The 18,969-nt window shown below is 54.3% G+C and overlaps 2 protein-coding genes and 1 long non-coding RNA gene across 6 annotated transcripts in view; 2 read left to right on the top strand and 1 right to left on the bottom strand.

Annotated features, from left to right (window-relative positions):
• Window positions 1-272: 272 nt before the first annotated feature.
• Window positions 273-2,931, top strand: ACTB (actin beta). The gene is made up of 5 exons (XM_027042309.2): window positions 273-395; window positions 588-827; window positions 1,272-1,710; window positions 1,800-1,981; window positions 2,103-2,931. Exons 1-5 carry the CDS (start codon window positions 273-275, stop codon window positions 2,244-2,246), a joined length of 1,128 nt encoding a protein of 375 aa, XP_026898110.1. The 3' UTR covers window positions 2,247-2,931.
• Window positions 2,932-9,698: 6,767 nt separating this feature from the next.
• FBXL18 (F-box and leucine rich repeat protein 18) overlaps window positions 9,699-18,969 on the top strand; it is a 79,366-nt gene continuing 70,095 nt past the window's right edge. For 2 of the 4 annotated variants that reach the window (XR_003414945.2, XM_027042302.2), the window contains exons 1-2: window positions 9,706-10,062; window positions 15,326-15,541. Coding sequence is in view for 3 of the 4 variants with exons in the window: in XM_027042302.2 (XP_026898103.2) it covers window positions 10,045-10,062; window positions 15,326-15,541 (234 nt within the window). In the remaining variant the exon portion in view is untranslated. Of the gene's footprint in view, window positions 10,063-15,325; window positions 15,542-18,969 lie in introns of all 4 variants that reach the window. The other 2 variants (XM_027042304.2, XM_027042301.2) reach the window with 2 other exon arrangements.
• On the bottom strand, window positions 13,364-18,847 carry LOC128313641 (uncharacterized). The gene is made up of 2 exons (XR_008294612.1): window positions 18,303-18,847; window positions 13,364-14,028 (listed from the first exon to the last, which is right to left on the bottom strand). It is a non-coding gene; the product is annotated as an uncharacterized LOC128313641 (long non-coding RNA).

Below are 18,969 nucleotides of genomic sequence, written 5' to 3' on the forward strand. Positions count from 1 at the left end.
GCCGGCGTTTTTTAAACGGGGCGGAGGCGGAGCTTGCCCGGGGTGTGGGGAGGGGGCGGGGGCCTGGCTTCCTGCCGCGCGCCGCGGGGCCGCCTCCAACCAGCGTTTGCCTTTTATGGTAATAACGCTGCCGGCCGAGCTGCCTTTGTCCCCGTTGTGGGCGCGCACCGGCGCCCCCTGGCGGCTCGAGGCCGCGGCGCGCCGGAAGTGGGCAGGGCGGGGGCGGCCCCACCCGACCCCCGACTCAGGCGAGGCTCTTCCCGCAGTTCGCCATGGATGATGATATTGCTGCGCTCGTGGTCGACAACGGCTCCGGCATGTGCAAGGCCGGCTTCGCAGGCGACGATGCCCCACGGGCCGTCTTCCCTTCCATCGTGGGGCGCCCCCGGCACCAGGTAGGGCTCCAGCCTGGGCTTTTGACTTGGGGAGGGGGTGGGGCCTCCACTCCCGGGAACAGGCGCTACCAGGCACGAGGGCCCCTTCGCAGGGGAGGCCCAGCCCTGTCCTTGGTTCTTCGGGGGGGGGGGGGGGGGAGGGGGGAGGTCGATGGCCCCGGGCTCGCGCTGACCTCTCCTCTCGCTCCGTAGGGCGTGATGGTGGGTATGGGCCAGAAGGACTCCTACGTGGGCGATGAGGCCCAGAGCAAGAGGGGCATCCTGACCCTGAAGTACCCCATCGAGCACGGTATTGTCACCAACTGGGACGACATGGAGAAGATCTGGCATCACACTTTCTACAATGAGCTGCGTGTGGCCCCCGAGGAGCACCCAGTGCTGCTGACCGAGGCCCCCCTGAACCCCAAGGCCAACCGTGAGAAGATGACCCAGGTCAGTGGCCCGCTGGCCTTTCGTGGGCGGCCACCCCCGTCCTTCCTTGCTCTTCTGTGCCCTTTCTCACTTGTTCTTTCTTCTGCCGTTCTCCTAGGACTTTCTTCTCTGACCTGAGTCTCCTTTGGAACTCTGCAGGTTCTATTTGCTTTTTCCCAGATGGAATCTTTTTCTGGTGTTTGCCTTTCTGATTAGGTGTTTGAGGCTATAAAACGCTGTGGGTGTAGGTACTAACACTGGCTCGCGAGACAAAGCCAATGAGGCTGGTTGTCAAGCGGCCTTGGAGTGTGTATTTTAGTAGGTGCACAGTAGGTCTGAAGTGAATCCCCATCCCGGGATCCCCAGCACATTTAGCTGTGTTTTTGCACTTTTCTGCATGTCCCCAGTCTGGCCTGGCTGCCTCTGGTGGTTTGCCGAGCGTGACAGGGGCTCGTCTCCTTACAGATCATGTTCGAGACCTTCAACACCCCGGCCATGTACGTGGCCATCCAGGCTGTGCTGTCCCTGTACGCCTCTGGCCGCACCACCGGCATCGTGATGGACTCCGGGGACGGGGTCACCCACACTGTGCCCATCTACGAGGGGTACGCCCTGCCCCACGCCATCCTGCGTCTGGACCTGGCTGGCCGGGACCTGACGGACTACCTCATGAAGATCCTCACGGAGCGCGGCTACAGCTTCACCACCACCGCCGAGCGGGAAATTGTGCGTGACATCAAGGAGAAGCTCTGCTACGTGGCCTTGGACTTCGAGCAGGAGATGGCCACCGCCGCGTCCTCGTCCTCCCTGGAGAAGAGCTACGAGCTGCCCGACGGGCAGGTGATCACCATCGGCAACGAGCGGTTCCGCTGCCCCGAGGCGCTCTTCCAGCCTTCCTTCCTGGGTAAGTGAGCCGGCCTTCCTGGCCTTTCCACAGAGGGGTTCCCCTCGTGGCCACCCCGGAAGCTAAGTCTGGCTTCGGTTTCCTCTCAGGCATGGAATCCTGTGGTATCCACGAAACTACCTTCAACTCCATCATGAAGTGCGACGTCGACATCCGCAAGGACCTCTACGCCAACACGGTGCTGTCTGGGGGGACCACCATGTACCCCGGCATCGCTGACCGGATGCAGAAGGAGATCACCGCCCTGGCGCCCAGCACGATGAAGATCAAGGTGGGTGCTGGCCCAGCCTGAGCTGGCCTGGGCGCATGGCGTGGGGTGGGCTGGGGGGCGGGCTCTCCCGGCCGCGCCCCCTCCACCTGCGGGGCTGCTGACCGCCCCCTTCTCTCTCCAGATCATCGCACCCCCTGAGCGCAAGTACTCCGTGTGGATCGGTGGCTCCATCCTGGCCTCGCTGTCCACCTTCCAGCAGATGTGGATCAGCAAGCAGGAGTATGACGAGTCCGGCCCCTCCATCGTCCACCGCAAATGCTTCTAGGCGGACTGTTACTTTAGTTGCGTTACACCCTTTCTTGACAAAACCTAACTTGCGCAGAAAACAGATGAGATTGGCATGGCTTTATTTGTTTTTCGGTTTTTTTGTTTTTTTTTTTAATTTTTTTTGTTTTTGGATTTTGTTTTTTGGTTTTGTTTTTTTTTTGTTTTTTGGTTTTGTTTTTTTTTTGGCGCTTGACTCAGGATTTAAAAACTGGAACGGCGAAGGTGACAGCAGCTGGTTGGAGCGAGCACCCCCACAGTTCTACGGTGTGGCCGAGGACCTTGACTGTACATTGTTCTTTTTTTTTTTAATAGTCATTCCAAATACCGTGAGATGCATTGTTACAGGAAGTCCCTTGCCTTCCCAAAAGCCACCCCATTTCTCCCTGAGGAGAAGGGCCAGTCCTCGCCCAAGTCCACACAGGCGAGGGTGATAACATTGCTTTGGTGTAAATTATGTAGTCCAAATTTTTTTTAATCTTCGCCTTAATACTTGTTCTTTTTGTTTTATTTCGAATGGTCTGCCATCGTGGTCCCCCTTTTTTGTCCCCCCCCCCCCCCCCCCAATTTCAGATGTATGAAGGCTTTTGGTCTCCCTGGGAGTGGGGTTGAGGCACAGGCAGCCAGGGCTTCCCTGTACACTGACTTGAGACCAGATCAATAAAGTGCACACCTTAAAGAGAGAAGATGTGGCTTCTTGGGTATTGGGGAGAAGGGTGGGGCAGCGGGGACCAAGCCTTCCCTACCACGAAGGGAAGGGGGTTTGAGGTGCATCTAACCCTGACATCGAATAGTGTTGGGGTGGGATATGGCTAGGAGGGAGTTAGATCCTGGCCTGGCCCTCTAGCTATACACCATGTACCCCTATTTCTGAGGTCCAGATGCTTCAGGAAAGAGGGGTCTTGGATTGTGTGGAAGGGGAGGACAGTGGTCCATGGAGCCTCCATTCAGTGGAGGGTTCTTTGGAGAGGGCCCCCTGAACTTGGTGTCCTCTGGAAGAGTGGGCTCCTGGGCAGCACAATTCATTGTCTTCATCCTTGGCCTTCCTGAGGGGCCTGGGACACTGAGGGTGGGGCTTGGGGTTCCACCTTTACTGCCAGCTTACCTGGACCGGTATTTCGGACACAACCAAAGGTATTTTGTAGGATTCTGCAGGGCAGCTCCGTGGTTGGGGGAGGGCATGTCAGCTTGGCCGAGAATGCCCCAGTTCCTCTGGGGGAGAGCTCTGGATTCTGCTTCGTGCCTTCCTGAGCATCCTGGGCCCAGTTTTCTTCAAGCTCAGGCTTGACCTAGTTCTCCTGAGACCCTGCAGGGGCAGGGTCTGCCTGGCACTGGAGGTCAGCTTGGTAATGGAGTGCTCCAAGTGAAAGCCAAGGGCCAGTCTGGCTTCCCTCAGCTCCAAGCTGCCACTGGGAGGGAGAGTGGGTGGGGACCTTCATGCAGGATGCCGCTTGGCTTTTGTATCTCTAGAGACTGAGTGCCCCCAGGTCCATCCAGATTTGAGGCCTCGAGGGGGGCCCTGCCCTTGCAGGAATCCCGGCTCCCTCCAGCACAAGGCCCCACCCTTGTGGGGCGCCAGTGCCATGGCCCTTGGGGATGTGGTGGCCCACTGCCTCCCATCTTAGGAGGAGCAGAGACCTTCCGGTGGGCTGGACGTGCCCAGAGTCCCACGGAACTGGGGCGGGTTTGGAGGTAATTCCACTCTACGTGCAAGGTGACTCTTGGTTAGCGGGAAGGAGACTCTTCTAAGACCTGATGGCTTCCAACACCCAACAGGAGCTTGTGACTGATCCCCCAGCTCACCTCTGCAAGGTTTTCTAGTTCTGTACATAACATGCCACAGGGCGGGGGGCGGGGTGGCGTGGGCTCCAGAAGCAGTCTTATTCCCTCCGGGCTTCTGGGCTACCTCTGACCTGTATGCAGCTGCCTGCAGGAGGTGGGACAGCAAAGTGTCCAGGATGTTTCTATCTTAGAGGCCCGGGCAGCAGGCTTTGACATGCATGAAGTCCCCCTCCCACTGCCCGCCCCCAGGTCAGTTCCAGCTCTTCTGGTCCCATTCAGTGGCGATGATGAGCCCTGGGCCCTGCCCTGCAAGTTTCCACCTTGGACCACTTATTTCATGCCATAAGCATCTATTAAGTGCCCACTGTATGCTGGCCTGCCTTTCTTGCCTTCCTCCTTCCTTCCTCTGTCCACTGTTTGTGCCAGGCAGGATGCCAGGGGCTGGGGACCAGTGGAGAACAAACCAGATGTGCTTCCTGCCCGTATGAGGCACCCGGTGTAAGGGGGAAACCTGATATTAGGCCAACAAATAAGGTACGATTATTGGTTGTGACAAGGAGGAGAAAAAGCAGAGGCTCCATGTGAGGAAGGAGGCAGGACCGCAGAGGCACACGCTTTTGTTCATATCGACTGGCGGATGGTGTCGCGGGTGCTCACACACATAAACCCTGCAAATTGTACCTCGGTAAAACTGGAAAAAAGAAACTAAGAAATACAGATTTAAAAAGGAGGAAAAAACACATCATTTTGTCTCTCTTTTTAAAAAATGTTTATTTTTGAGAGAGAGAGAGAGAGAGAGAGATAGCAAGCGGGGGGGGGGGGGGGAAGGAAGAGATAGAGACAGAGAATCGGAAGCAAGCTCCTTACTATCAGTGTGGGGCTGGACACTGGGCTTGAACCCACGAACCGTGAGACCGTGCCCTGAGCCGAAATCAAGAGTCAAGAGTCGGATGCTTAACCTGACTGAGCGACCCAGGTGCCTCTGTTTTGTCTCTTTTGAACAAAAAGAAAAATAAAGGATCTGGGGCCCCTGAGTGACTCAGTCGGTTAAGTGTCTGACTCTTGATTTTGGCTCAGGTCGTGGTCCCAGCGTCATGGGATTTAGCCCCTTGTCCGGCTCCATGCTGGGCAAGAAGCCTGCTTAAGATTCTCTCTCTCTCTCTCTCTCTCTCTCTCTCTCTCTCTCTCTCTCTCTCTCTCCACCCCCCATACTCTGCTTACGCATTTTCTCCCTAATAAATAAAATAAAATAAAATTCATAAAAAGAGCACCTGGATGGCTTAGCTGGTTGAGCATCTGACTCTTGGTTTCGGCCCAGGTCATGGTCTCTCAGTTTGTCGGTTTGAACCCAGTCTTGGGCTCCGCGCTGTTAACAAGGAGCCTGCTTGGGATTCTCTGTCTCCCTCTCTCTCAGTCCCTCCCCTGCTGGTGCTCTCTGTCTGTCTCTCTCTCAAAATAAAAATAAATAGAAAAAAGGAAATAAAGGATCATAGAGCTGTCTGACGGGGTAGTGGGGAGCTGTCCTCTGGAGCAGGAGACCTCCTGGGGGAGAGGGCCCTCTGACATGCCTGAGGCAGAGTCAGCTGGGCAGATGCAGGTGTGGGCTTGCATGTCACAGACAGAGGCATGGATTGACCAGAAACAAAGTCCAAGTGAATGGAGTCACAACCCCAAGGCAGAATGGGAAGGTGGTGGGGCCATATGTCTTATCTAAGGGGCTTTGAAAGTCACATCACCATCCACATGCCTGTCTGAGAAATGGGAATATCGGGAGCACCTGGAGTGGGTTGTGAGCAGGTGCCCCGTGAATCTTTTCCTTTCAAACAAACATTTGACCTTGAAAATCGTTTACGCCCTAGGCCCTCCTTCCTAGGCCACAGCTGGCCATCGGCCGCCGGGCTTGGAGCACACCCTTCCCAGCGGAAAGCCCAAGCCGGGCCAGTCCGTGAGAGGGCGCTCTTCGTTGCTTCCTGTCTTCCTCTCTGCGTCCATTACGAATCTGAGGCCAAGAGGACAGCGGCTGGCTGGCCCAGGGACACCGACCTTACGTGAGGAAGCTGGAGTTTGACCCTGACGCCTCTGAAGCCTGGCAGATCGGCGGGCCGGACACCTCGAGGCCCATGCCAACATGACGGGTCTCTGCTGCACGACAGCCCTGCCTGAATAGAACTGTGCCCCACTAGGCCACTCGGGGAAGAGGGGGGTTGTGTTAAGTACAGGGGTTCAGCCCCTCCCCCTCATCCTGGTGGTGAGGACGCAGGGAAACCTCATGGTCACACTGTTGGAGGCAGTCATTTTCCTTGTGGGGAAACTGGGGCTCAGAAGGTAACACAGCTCTCCGAGGGTTTGAATACATGCCGTGGCCTGGAGTCACCCCAGGGACATGGCAGCTGGAACCTCCCAGAACCCGCTGCCAAGTGGTTGATGCTTCATTCACTCGATCACTCATCAGACGACTTACATGTGAGCGGCGTGCAGTGCTCAGTGCTGGGGGACAGTGCCCATTGCCCCTGTCCTCAAGAAGCTTAAGGGCTCGTCCCAAGGGGGCCACTAGCCATAAGCGGTCGTTTAAATTTAAGAATGCTGAGGCAGGGGCGCCTGGGTGGCTCAGTCTGTTGAGTGTCTCTTTTCCTTCCTTCCTTTCTTTTTTTTTAAAGTAGGCTCCACACCCAACATGGGGCTTGAACTCACGACCCAGAGATTAAGAGTTGTGTGCTCTACTGACTGAGCCAGCCAGGTGCCCCTTGAGTGTTCGTCTCTTGATTTTGGCTCAGGTCATGATCCCGGTGTCGTGGGCTCGAGCCCCGGGTTGGGCTCCGTGCTGTCAGTGAGTAGCCTGCTAGAGTCTCTCTCTCCCTCTCTCTATGCCCCTCCCACCCCTTCTAAAAAAAAAAAAATCTTAAGAGAAAGAGGTTATTCTGGCTGTAGCGAGAGGTGCTTAAGGAAGGTATGGCTCTTTCACAAACTCTTCTGGTGGGATGAGACCCTCAGGGTGAGGACTTCGGCACAGGAAGACCCCCCCCCCTGGGGCAGGTGTCCAGGCACTTCCAGTGGGTTTCATCCAAGGCCTCTCCCTGCCTCGACCACCTTCAGCAGGCTCCATCCGCCCCTCGCTGCAGCCTCCCGGTGCCTGGAGGTTCTCTGCTCCCTGCAATACAGTTAAGGAGGCGGAATTGGAGGGCTCCCTCTGCCTCTCCAAGTCTCTGAGCTCCGGAGTAGAGATGACGTGGGCTCCAATCCCAGCTTTGCTATTCACGTGCACCTGTGTCCTCTTCTGCAAGCTGGGGTAATAATAGGGTCTACCCACCAGGGTTCCGTGACAGTTCCAATCGGATCTCACGTGGAAAGTGTAATCAGCAGTGGCGTGGGGATCGTGGCCATTGTCATTTCTATTAGGAAAGAGCTTTCCTTCAGGCCTCACATCAGGAGTGGGTGGGAGGTAACAGAGATCACCACCTTCGCCTACATCATTTCCAGCCTCTACTTGGGGTTTTTGGTGAACCCATGGGGCCAGGGGCTCAGACCTGGCCCCGGCCAGCCAGACACTGCAGTGGCGGGGGGTAGGGGGGTGGGGTGGGGGGGCTGGCTCTCAGTGCAGGAGCCACTGAGAGCACTGTGAGGAAGTGTCGCCCAGACCTGGAAAGGAGGGGTGAGAGCAGCGAGGTGTTGGAACTGACTCCCCACTTTGGTTACCTGGAGCCCACGCTCTGTGATTTCCAACTAAATGCTCCTCAGAATTGGGGCACCCGGGAAACGTGGGACTCGGTCCTCATCAGGACCCATAATAGCAATAGTTACAGTGTTTGAATTGCTCCTTGTGCTGGACACTTACATGCATCATCTCCGCTAATCAGGTGCCTAGCTGATGGTGGTTTCTTGAGGGCCTGTCGTTGCCAAGCCCCGTTCTAGTGGGCTGTGGTGTCTAAATGTGGTGTCTCTCCCAGTTGGATGGGAGCCCCCAAATGTGGGACACAATCGGGCTTCAGCTAAAGCTGAGATGAAGGCAGGTGGTGAAAGAATTCACCTGAGGCAGAACAAAGGCGATAGAAGTTTATTGAAGGCTCCGCAAAGGAGCAAGCGGCAGGCAGGACAGCAGAGGGGAGGCAGTCTGCAATGAGGGAGTGGGTGGGGGCTGTTTTTAGAGAGGGAAGGTGAGGAGGTATAGGGACGCATGGAATTTTCCCTTTTTTGGTAACTGTGCCTGGTTGTAAGTAGCCCATTGGTCAGTTTAGGGCCTCTGGATATTTTGAAAGGGTCACCTGATGGGCCTGTCTGTATTCAGCCAGGTAGTTGCTGTGGGCCCTTTCTACATTCCGTTGCTCAAGCCTGTTTGCCTAAAAGCGAGCGGCCTCTAGACAAGGGACAGAAAATAAACATTTGCATGACAATAAAAAACATACCTGATTACAGATTACAAGGGGAAAAGAAGGAATGGGTCCGGGAGTCAGGAGGACGGGAGGAGAAACCTTGGGCCTCTGGGAAACTCCAGATACCTGTCTAGGTCATAGTTGGGCTCCATTGTCAAGACTCCAATAGTAAACAATGGGATCTCCATTAACACTCTTGTTATGCCTGAAGTTGTATTTAACTGTTGACTAAACCATGAACTCTTTGAGGCAAGGACTGTGCCTGCCCCCAGGATGGTCCACCCACAGGAGGAGCTCATCAAAGGCCTCTTGATACAAAAGGCTCAACCCAATGAAGTGGGAGGAAAATGAGGCCCCAGGAGAGTAGGATATGAAACCTGATGTACTAGGTTGAATACGTGTCCCCCAAAGATTGACCTCCGCCCAGAACCTGAGAATGTGACCTTATTTGGAAGCAAGCTCTTTGCATATGTCATTAGTTAAGATAAGGTCACCCTGGATTAACATGGATTCTAAATCTAACATGACAGGTGCCTATAAGAAAGGATACAAATGTGTGAACACGCCCCCGCCCGCCCCGCCCCCCCCCAGCAAGAAAGCAAGATGGCCCTGCAAAGACAGAGGAAGAACTTGGGAGCCATAGAGTTGCAAGCCAAGGATTGTTGGCCATCACCCAAAGCTAGGAAGAGCAAGAAGGGATTCTTCCTGCGAGCCACTGGAACATGGCCCAATCACCATCTTTGTTTCCTACTTTTGGCCTCCACAACTGTGAGAGAATACATTTCTGTGGTTTAACCCCCCCCTCCCTCCCCGCCCCCAGATCGTGGCCCTTCGTTCCACCAACCACAGGAAACATACACACGCTTAAGGTCACTCAGGAGTCAGCACCAATTCTGACCCCAGTTTTTCCCCACGGATTTTTATGAGTAAATGATTTCTATATACAAAGCGTTAAGGGGTGAGGGCACATCAGCCACCTGTTCATTTACCCAGCAAGTCTTTATTCAGTGCCTATTACGCGTCAGGCAGCAGCCTAGGTACCTGGAATCCCTGCCCCTGAGTACAGGAAGAGAACAACAAAAAAAAAAAAAGAAAAGAAAAAGACACAGTAGGTCAGACAGTGCAAAGAGCTATGAAGAAAAAAATACAGGGTAAGGAGCAAATTTAGGTGTGGGAATGTGAGGACGTGGAGGAGGGGAGGCTGTTTTCTGGACGGTGGGCAGGGGCCCCGCTCCCCGCGGGTGGTTCTTGCAGGCATGGGGACGCAAAGGCCAAGGCCTGGAGGCAGGAGAGTGCTGCCCGGACAGGAAGAGGCCAGTGGGGCTGGAAAGGAGCCTGCAGAGAGCAGAGGAGGGGGAAAGGAGCCAGGCCAGAGAGCCAGCCGCGGCTGAGCAGACGGGGTCCTGTCGGGCTCACCCCGCGCCCTAGCAGGACCTCTGGCACGGGCGCCGCACCCAACATGGCGGCCGCGCGGGACAGGCCGACTGGCGAGAGGAAGTGCGTAAGCAGGCGCCGGAAGTGGCTGGAGCCCCCGCCCCCTCCCGGGGTCTCTGTGGAGTCGAGGACGCGCCGGCTTTGAGCATCCCTGGCGGGCCAGGGGGAGGCCTTGGGGCTGCGGCTCTCGCGGCCGCGGCCCCGCCCGCCTTCGACATGGCCAGCTCCGGAGAGGTACGGCCGGCGCCTCTCTCCGCTCCCCTTCCTTTCGCGCGGCCTTGGCTTCGCTCGGGCCTTCCCATTTCTCCCCGGTCCCCTTGCGTCCTTTCCATCCAGCCGCCTATCCCGCTCCATCCTTCCCGTCCCGACCTCGACCCCCAGCTCGGTGCCGCTTGGCCCTTTCCACCCCAGCCCTGGCGTCTGCCCTGTTTGGTCCTTCCTGCCCCGACCCTGGCCTCGGCCTCGCCGGGTCCTTCCCATCCCTGTCTTGGCCTTGCCCCCTGCCCCATCCTTGCCTCATCCCGCCCCCATCCCTCCCCGGTCCTCACCACTCCGTTCCGAAGGCACAAGCTCTCTCCTCCTTGGGTTTTCCAGCCCCTTCCCAGCCCCGCAGTCGTGATCGCCAGAGTTCTTCCCCTCCTCTGCGCCCCCAGAGTTTCCAGGCTCCCCTAGGCCTCTCAGGCCCTTTTCCCATGTACCTGGGCTCAGCCCTTGGAGCTCTGAGACTTTCCTCTTCCATGCCCGCTGTGCACCCCATCCTCTATCTTTGAACGCTCAGTTTCAGTGCTTTTTAGCACTTTGCTCTGTGCCTGCTTGTGTGACTTGGGGGGTAATGGAGGAAAGGCCATTTCACCTGGGAGACTTATGACTTAGCCCGGAATTCCTTCCCCAGCGCTCCACAAGTCTGGGTCTGAGTCCCTGTAATGTGGTGCAAGGTATTTTATCTGCATACCGAGGTATGGGGGTTCGGACTCTGACTAGTGTCTTTCCTATTGTTGCTTCCTGCCTTTCTTTATGTGTATTTGTGTGCACCTGTGTGTATATGTAGCACGTGGGACTTGGACCCTTGAGTGCACTTCCTGTCTTAGGGCCTTACCTAGGCTCTGGGGAACTGGAGTCAGAGGTTCAAGTGTTTTTCGAACGGGGCTGGGTGTTGGTGACAGCGCCTCTTCCTTTGAAGTGAATTAGGCTTAGAAGTGGCCCCTTGATTGAGGAGGACGGTGTGGGACTGTGGGACATGCCTGCAGACCGGTGGGAGGACTGAAGGGCTGGAAAGCTGCAGCCCTAAAAGGAAGAGTTGTGGGGTAGCCTGGCTGTGTTAACAGATTCAGGTAATTGTGTGTACTTGCGGGGCCCCGGGGGGCTGGCACAAAGGCCCCTGCGTTCCTTGAAGCGACCTGGCCGGTGAGGCCTCTCTCGTTGCTTTGTGGGCGGCTCTTGAGTTGAGAGGAGAGAGGGCCGTCTCTTTCTACCCCGGGTGTGGAAATCAAGGTCCCTTCTGGGATGGTCTGTTGATTATTTGTTGATCTATAGTTCACATACCATGAAATTCACAGTGTTAGGGGGCGCCTGGGTGGTTCAGTCGGTTGAGCGTCAGACTTGGGCTCAGGTCATGATCTTACGGTTCGTGAGTTGGAGCCCCGCATCTGGCCCGCTGCTGTCAGCTTGTCAGCCCAGAACCTGCTTCAGATCCTCTGTCCCCTTCTGTCTGCCCCTCCCCTGCTTGCACTCTCTCATAAATAAATAAATAAATAAATAAATAAATAAATAAATAAATAAAATCCACAGCTTTAAATTTATTTATCTTTTTAAAGTAAGCTTTATGCCCAGTGTGGGGCTTGAACTCACAGCACTGAGATCAAGAGTTGCATGCTCTACCAACTGAGCCAACCAGGTGCCCCAGAGTGGTTTTGAAAAACATAGTCACATGGTTGTGCAGCTATCCCCACTGTAGGATTCCAGATGAGGCGGTCTGATTTTGAAAGTCATTACTGGCTTTGAAAGGTGTTTGTTTTTATTTTTATTTTTTTAAGTTTATTTTTGTGTGAGAGAGACAGGGAGTGCGCATGTGCACAGGTGAACAGAGGTGAGGGGCAGAGGGAAAGAGAAGATCCCATGCAACCTCCACGCCGTCAGTGCAGAGCCTGATGTGGGGCTCAGTTTCACGACCGACGGTGAGGTCATGACCAGAGCAGAAATCAAGAGTCGGATGCTTAACCGACTGAGCCACCCAGGCGCCCCTCATTACTGGCTTTAAAATGCAGGTGCCCAGGATGGCTTCCAGAGTTTCTGGGAGTAGCGGTCTGCGGTTTTTGTAATGCTTCAGATGATTCTGAAGCCGTGGTCCGTTGCCTCACCTGGTTTGGTTTGGTGTTTTTTTAACTCTTGGAAATTAAAAAACGATCCCCGTTCAGGAGCCATTCCTGGCCTAGTGAGGAGATAAGCGTCATCCGATGAGGCTGGGGTGAGGGGAGGAGGGTACCTGGTCCAGCGGTGGATGGGCATGGTGAGGGTGAGGTAAGCGGGGTGCCAGATGCTGCGAGGGCTTCGTTGCATCTTTGAGCCTTTGAGCCAAAGTTCTGACAGGGGCAGTTTTCCTGTGTGGTGGCCTGTCCGGTGGAGGGAAACAGCTTGTGGAAAGGCTTAGAGGCACGAGGCAGGCAGGGGACATTCTAGAAATTGCTAAGAGAAACAGAGACCTGAGAAGTGGGACAGAAAATTTATGGAAACCCATAAAATTGTGCACCTCTTGAGACTGGTGTTGTGGTTTAACAAAGGTTTTATGATGTAAAATATGCTATATTTTACAATTTTACATCATGAAAGAGCGCTATAATGAGCCTTTCTGTTAGATCCGTTGGCCAGTTATTGAAAAAAATGTGTTTTGTTTGCATTTGGTGTTCCTTTTTTTCTTTTTAAGTTTATTTATTTATCTGAGAGAGAGAGAGAATCCCAAGCAGGCTCTGTACTGCCAGTGAGGAGTGCAGTGCGGGGCTCGAAATCACGAGTTGCAAGATCATGATCTGAGCCAAAGTCAGACGCTTAACCGACTGAGCTACTCAGGCACCCCTCTTTATTTGTTTTTTTAAGTAAGTTTTATGCCCGGTGTGGGGCTTGAACTCACAACTCCAAGATCAAGAATCACCTGTTCCACCAACCGAGCCAGCCAGGTGCCCTGCCATTGCCCAGAGTTAATAGTTGTTAACACGTGACCAGCCTTGTTTCATCTCTCTCTCCCGTTGACTTATTTAGATCATTCCAGACACCTCTTCAGTTGATTTGTGAGACCTATGATTTCTTGGGCTGCCCAATGTGAACATCTGGGAGGGGATGATTTTGGGGCAGGTACTGAAGTTTCAGTACTTAATTCTGCCTAAGGTTTTGTTTTTTTGTTTTGTTTTGTTTTTGCTTAAAATTTTTTTTTGTGAAATGTTACGTTCTGAAAAGGGCATAAAACTCTTTTTCCCCCTTACATTTTATTTTATTTTTAAAAATATTTTTAAGTCTTTTTGCTTAATTTTATTCATTTATTAAAAAAAAATTTTTTTTAACGTTTATTCATTTTTGAGGCAGAGAGAGACAGAGCATGAATGGGGGAAGGTCAGAGAGAGAGGGAGACACAGAATGTGAAGCAGGGTCCAGGCTCTGAGCTGTCAGCACAGAGCCCGACGTGGGGCTCGAACCCACGAACCATGAGATCATGACCTGAGCTGAAGTCAGATGCTTAAACAACTGAACCACCCAGGCGCCCCTGGGAATCATCACTTGTAATACATGCCTGGGTGATCCCTATGATTGGCTCTGGGACGCGCCGAGCTACGGAAAGTCACTAATGGTTGAGAACACTAGCCCCAGAATTCAGCGACCCAGAGCACTGCGGACTTGGGTCTGACGGCTGTCGTCTACCCTCACAAACCTTGGGAGGAGGGGGACAGGATCGAAGGCACCTCAGATGCAAAGGAGGACAGTGAAGGCACATGGGAAGGGCCCGTGCTGTTCCACCGTGGAAAATGTTTGCAGAAACCCTTTCCCAGGCCTGGGGAACACTTGGGGGGACAGAGAAGGGGGCTCCAGTCACAGAGCCCGGGAAAGCCCTGGAGGCTGTGTGGGGTGTGCAGGCAGGCTCTCCCTTCCCAGACTTCACGGTTGCCATGGCAGCAGCAGGGCTCTCCAGGTCTCAGGGCTTCCATCGGTGCACCTCTGTACAGAAGAGAAGTCTGGTTGGAGGAGGGGGGCTTGGAGACAGGCGGTGGAAATAATCCTGGGTGCCCTCTCCTGGGAGCGGTCAGACAGGCACCCCTTCGGTGGGTGAGGATGCTTTAGAGGCAAGAGGATCCCTTCTGGGAAGTGCCGGGAAGATACGGGGATCCCTCCACCATGGGCTCCCCTGAGAGCCTCCAGTCCCTTTGCCCTTGACTTGGGAATTTCCTGTCACACCGATGAAGGGCGAGCCCCCTCTCCCGCTGGGTTGTACACATCAGCCCAGGAGAGGCGGGAGGCCCGCGTCACGGGAGAAAACCTTTTGCAGATATTTACAGAAACACAGTGAAATGTGTGGACATCTTGTGGGAAGTACTGATCCGAGTTTCTAGCCAGATAGTGTGATAAGTGGGGGTAAATTGTGCAGTTCCCATCATCTAGTAGTAGCCTCGGCAATGTAAAGACATGGGTTTAGGAGGTGCGATTGCTTCTTTATAAGGGCTATACTGCCCTTCCTTAATGGCAGTGCTGGAAAGAGCTGCTGTCTGCCACTGTTTGAGGGCCTGACGCCCATCCCAGCAACCCCAGCAGGTGAAGACCTGTTGTTATCCCCAGTCTTCGTTGGTTTTTTTTTTAACGTTTATTTTGAGAGTGAGAGCTTGAGTGGGGGAGGGGCAGAAAAAGAGGGAGACAGAGAGAATCCCAAGCAGGCTCTGTGCTGTCAGCACGGAGCCTGATGTGGGGCTCGAACCCAGGACCCATGAGATTGTGACCTGAGCCGAAATCGAGAGTCAGACGCTTAACTGGATGAGCCCCCCCCGCCCCCCCCGCCAGGCGCCCCTCTTATTTATTTATTTTTTTCCCACCTCTATTGTTTCTTGATAGACTCCTGCTACCCGAGCACGTTAAGAATATAGCGTGAGGCTGGGGGAGCGGGAGAAGAGCCTCCTTCCCAAATGGAGAACGTTGGCCGATGGTCAGAAGTGGAGCCCGCAACATGGCGGGCTTGATGGGAGACCTTTAGTGGGAACGGTCTCTTACATTTGGAAAAGAATTGCAGTTTCATTTTGCCTCTCTTTTGAGGAGAGACCCTGGTGTGCAGATGCGAAAGGGGGTGTTGAATGGCATGGGCTCTGGCTCCGCAGGTAAGGGTTTTGGTGAAAGTACCTTCTTTCCCACAGACTGTGCTGACGGCTTCCCTTGGCATCTGTCCTTGGCCGAGGAGGCCAGGCTGAAGGCCACCTCAGGGATCCCGTGGGAATTCGGTGTCTTTCTCCCCGCCCCCCCTTATCTACAGGACACGTCCAACGAGGGCGACGCGCCCCCTGCAGCAGCCACTATGGCGGTGGGCGCCCACCTTCTCGGCTTCTCGGATGAGATCCTCCTGCACATCCTGAGCCACGTGCCCAGCACAGACCTGGTTCTGAACGTCCGGCGCACCTGCCGGAAGCTTGCAGTTCTGTGCCTGGACAAGAGCCTTACCCACACTGTGCTGCTGCAGAAGGACTATGAGGTGAGGTGCGGGTCGCGAGGTGGTGCTGGCCCACGGGCGGGGATGGGGACGGCCCACGTGCCCCTCCGAGGACCGGCACAGCCTGGCAGGGGGGCGCCGTGCGGCTGGTGACAAAGAAGGTGGGAGCTCCGAGTCCTGACCTGCTCAACCTCCAAGACACATGGTTAGGTGATAAAAGCTAGAGACTGGAAGGCACGGCCAGTGTGGCCCCCGGGGGGAGGGCGCAGGCTCGGTGGATGTGGTGCTGGGAGGGAGGCCGACCCCCCGGCAGGTACCCCAGGAGCGGGCTTCCGGGTCCGCGGCGGGTGTTGGCACTTCGGTGGTGCGGGGGAGGCCCCATCTCGCCCCCCAGCAGCTGCGTGCCGGGTTTCAGCCGCTGCGCGACCTTCCCGCCAGGCCGCTCTCTGACGGCCAGGGCGGGCATCGCCTTGTGCCTTTTCACCTGGCGTCGCGGGGGGGGGGGGGGGGGGGGGGGAAGGGCACTGGGATGGCAGCAGTGCTGTTTCCGTCCGGGGCTGGGCTGTTGGTGTATCTTCTTTCCTGAAGCAGCTGTGTAGGGCTTCTTCTCGTGGAGTTACAGGAATTCTCACGTACTCTGTGTCCCTTGTCGGGTGCCTGTGTCGTACTTTCTCTCGCAGTCTGGCTTGCTTTTCCTCTTTTTTTAACGGGATCTTTTGAGAGCGTAAGTGTTTGAATTTAAGTTGAAGTACAATTTATTGATTTTTTTTTCTGAGTTCGTGTGTTTTGCATTTCTGTTGAAGAAAATTTTGTTAGACCTGAGGTCGTGAAGATTTTCTGCTGTTGTCTTACAGAAGTCTTACAGCTTTAGTGCTTCTGGTATGCGTCCAATCCCTGTTGTGTTCATCTCTGTATGTGGTGTGAGGTAGGGATCGAGGGCTCCTTTTTTGCATGCGGCTCCTCATGGTTGCAACATCACTTATCGACAGGGTCGTCCTTTCCTTGTTAAATCGCCCTGTAATTTTTTTTTATTCTATGTATATTTAATTCCAGTATAGTTAACATACGGTGTTATATTAGTTTCAGGTATACGATTTAGTGATTCAACACTTCCATACGTCACCCTGTGCTCATCATGACAAGTGTGCTCCTTAACCCTGTCACCTCTTTCTCTCATTTCCCCATCCCCTCCCCTCAGGTCACCATCAGTTATCAGTTTGTTCTCTGTACTTAAGAGTCTGTTTCTTGGTTTGTCTGTCTGTCTGCCTGTCTCTTTTGCCTTTGCTCTTTTGTTTCTTTTATTTATTTTTTTTTTAATTAAAAAAATTGACTATTATTGTTATTAAGTTTATTTATTTTGAGAGAGAGAGAGAGAGAGAGAGACAGAATGTGAGCGGGGGAAGGGGCAGAGAGAGAGAAGGAGACTCAGAATCCGAAGCAGGCTCTAGGCTCTGAGCTGTCAGCACAGAGCCTGATGCAGGGCTTGAACCCACAAGCCATGAGATCATGACTGGAGCAGAAAGTCAGATGCTTAACTGACTAAGCCACCCAGGCACCCCTATTTTTTAAAATTAAAAAGAAAATGTTTTACTTATTTTTGTGCGAGAGTGAGAAGATGAGGGGCAGAGAGGGAGAGAGAGAATCCCAAGCAGGCTCTGCACTATCAGCAAAGATGTGGAGCTCGAACCCACCAACCACGAGATCATGTCCTGAGCCAAAACCAAGAGTTGGACGCTTAACTGACCGAGCCACCCAGGCACCCCTGCTTTTTTGTTCCTTAAATTCACATATGAGTGAAATCATGTGGTATTTGACTTATTTCCCTCGGCATTAAACCATCTAGATCCATCCATGTTGTCACAAATGGCAAGGTTTCATTCTTTTGTATGATTGCCTTGCAACTTTTGTTGAAAGTCAACTGACGACATATCTTTTTTTTTTTTAATTTTTTTTTTTTAACATTTATTTATTTTTGAGACAGAGAGAGACAGAGCATGAACGGGGGAGGGTCAGAGAGAGAGGGGGAGACACAGAATCTGAAACAGGCTCCAGGCTCTGAGCTGTCAGCACAGAGCCCGACGCGGGGCTCAAACTCATGAGCCGTGAGATCATGACCTGAGCTGAAGTCGGACGCTTAACCGACTGAGCCACCCAGGCGCCCCGACATATCTTAAAGATAAAAATAGAGGACTTGACCTAGACCCAAGTTTTAGGAGACTGTGGGAAGGTTTCCTTACTGTTGTTGTGAAGCTGTGCATTTGAACCCAGAGTGAGGCCCCTCCAGAGCTTGGCTCTTTACAGGAGAATGCACTGTGCCCCTCTCTGCTGGGGGTGGGGGTGGGGGGCAGCCGAGCCCACTCCCCAGAGCCAGGGTCAGGCTTCCTGCCTGTGAGGGTTCTTTCCTGTAGAGGGAAGGGCATCTGCCCCGGCACAGTGTGTCTGGAGCATTTCCGATGCGTGTGTCCTGCCCCTGCGCGGCTGTGTGTGCGCGAGTTTAGCTTAGAGCAGTGATCGGGATGCACGAACGTGACGTGCGCGGGTGCTCGAGGCAGTGTGGTTTCTGAAGGCCTCGCTGGCACAGCCGCGACGGGCAGCTGTCGGCTGCTGGCTTCCATGACCAGACGTAATGTGGCTCACCTAAGCGGTGAGGAATATTTTTGAGGAATGTCTAATGATGTGAAAATGCTTACGATGTAAAGGGCAGTGACAGCCAGGTCGGGTCTCCAGGCCACGACTTCATCACGTGATTCGAACCCTTCCCCCCCCCCCCCCCCCCCCGCCCGCCTCACATAATAACACTTACCGTCTTCACCGGTTTTAAGTGCACGACGCTGTCCGGTACGCAGGATTACCTCTGTGGTGTCGTGCAACCATCGTCAGTGTTTCCGGAACTTTTCCATCACCCTGAACGGAAACTCTGGATCCGTTAAGCGGTGACTCCCCATGGTCCTTTCCCCAGCCCCTAGTAACTTCTGCTCTGCTTTCCGTTTGTGAATTTGCCTATTGTGGGTATTTCCTGTGAGTGGAGTCACACACCATGGGATCTTCTCGGACTGGCCTGTTTCACCTAGCGTCATGTCCTCCAGGTTCACCATGTTGTGGCACGTGTCAGAGCGTCACCGTGTGGCCAAATGGTACTCCTTTGCGTGCGTAGACCGCGTTTTGTTTATCCTTTGTTGGTGGACGTTTGGGTTGTTGCCACCCGTTGTTGCTGTGGGTAGTGCTGCCGTGTGCGTGACGGGCACGGATTGAGTCCCTGTGTCTTCCGTTCCCTTGGTGGAGTTGCTGGGTCACATGGTAACCCTGGCTTTAGCTTAAGGAGGCACCACCACACTTTTCCACACCCGCTGCACCACCACACTTTTCCACACCCGCTGCACCGGTTTACATTCGCGCCCAGCTGGGGGTTCTCGACTGCTGGCTTCCGGTAGGCCTGTGGGGAGGGGAGGCAGGGGCCGGCTCTCCCCTCC

Source organism: Acinonyx jubatus, chromosome E3 (genome assembly GCF_027475565.1).
Source record: "Acinonyx jubatus isolate Ajub_Pintada_27869175 chromosome E3, VMU_Ajub_asm_v1.0, whole genome shotgun sequence".
NCBI classification, from domain to species: Eukaryota; Metazoa; Chordata; class Mammalia; order Carnivora; family Felidae; genus Acinonyx; species Acinonyx jubatus.

Bases quoted from the DNA above. Each gene is read 5' to 3' on its own strand.
- ACTB (XM_027042309.2), top strand. From the start codon at position 273: ATGGATGATGATATTGCTGCGCTCGTGGTCGACAACGGCTCCGGCATG. The intron at 1,711-1,799 runs GTAAGTGAGCCG...GTTTCCTCTCAG, and splicing joins CTTCCAGCCTTCCTTCCTGG to GCATGGAATCCTGTGGTATC. The intron at 1,982-2,102 runs GTGGGTGCTGGC...TTCTCTCTCCAG, and splicing joins CCAGCACGATGAAGATCAAG to ATCATCGCACCCCCTGAGCG.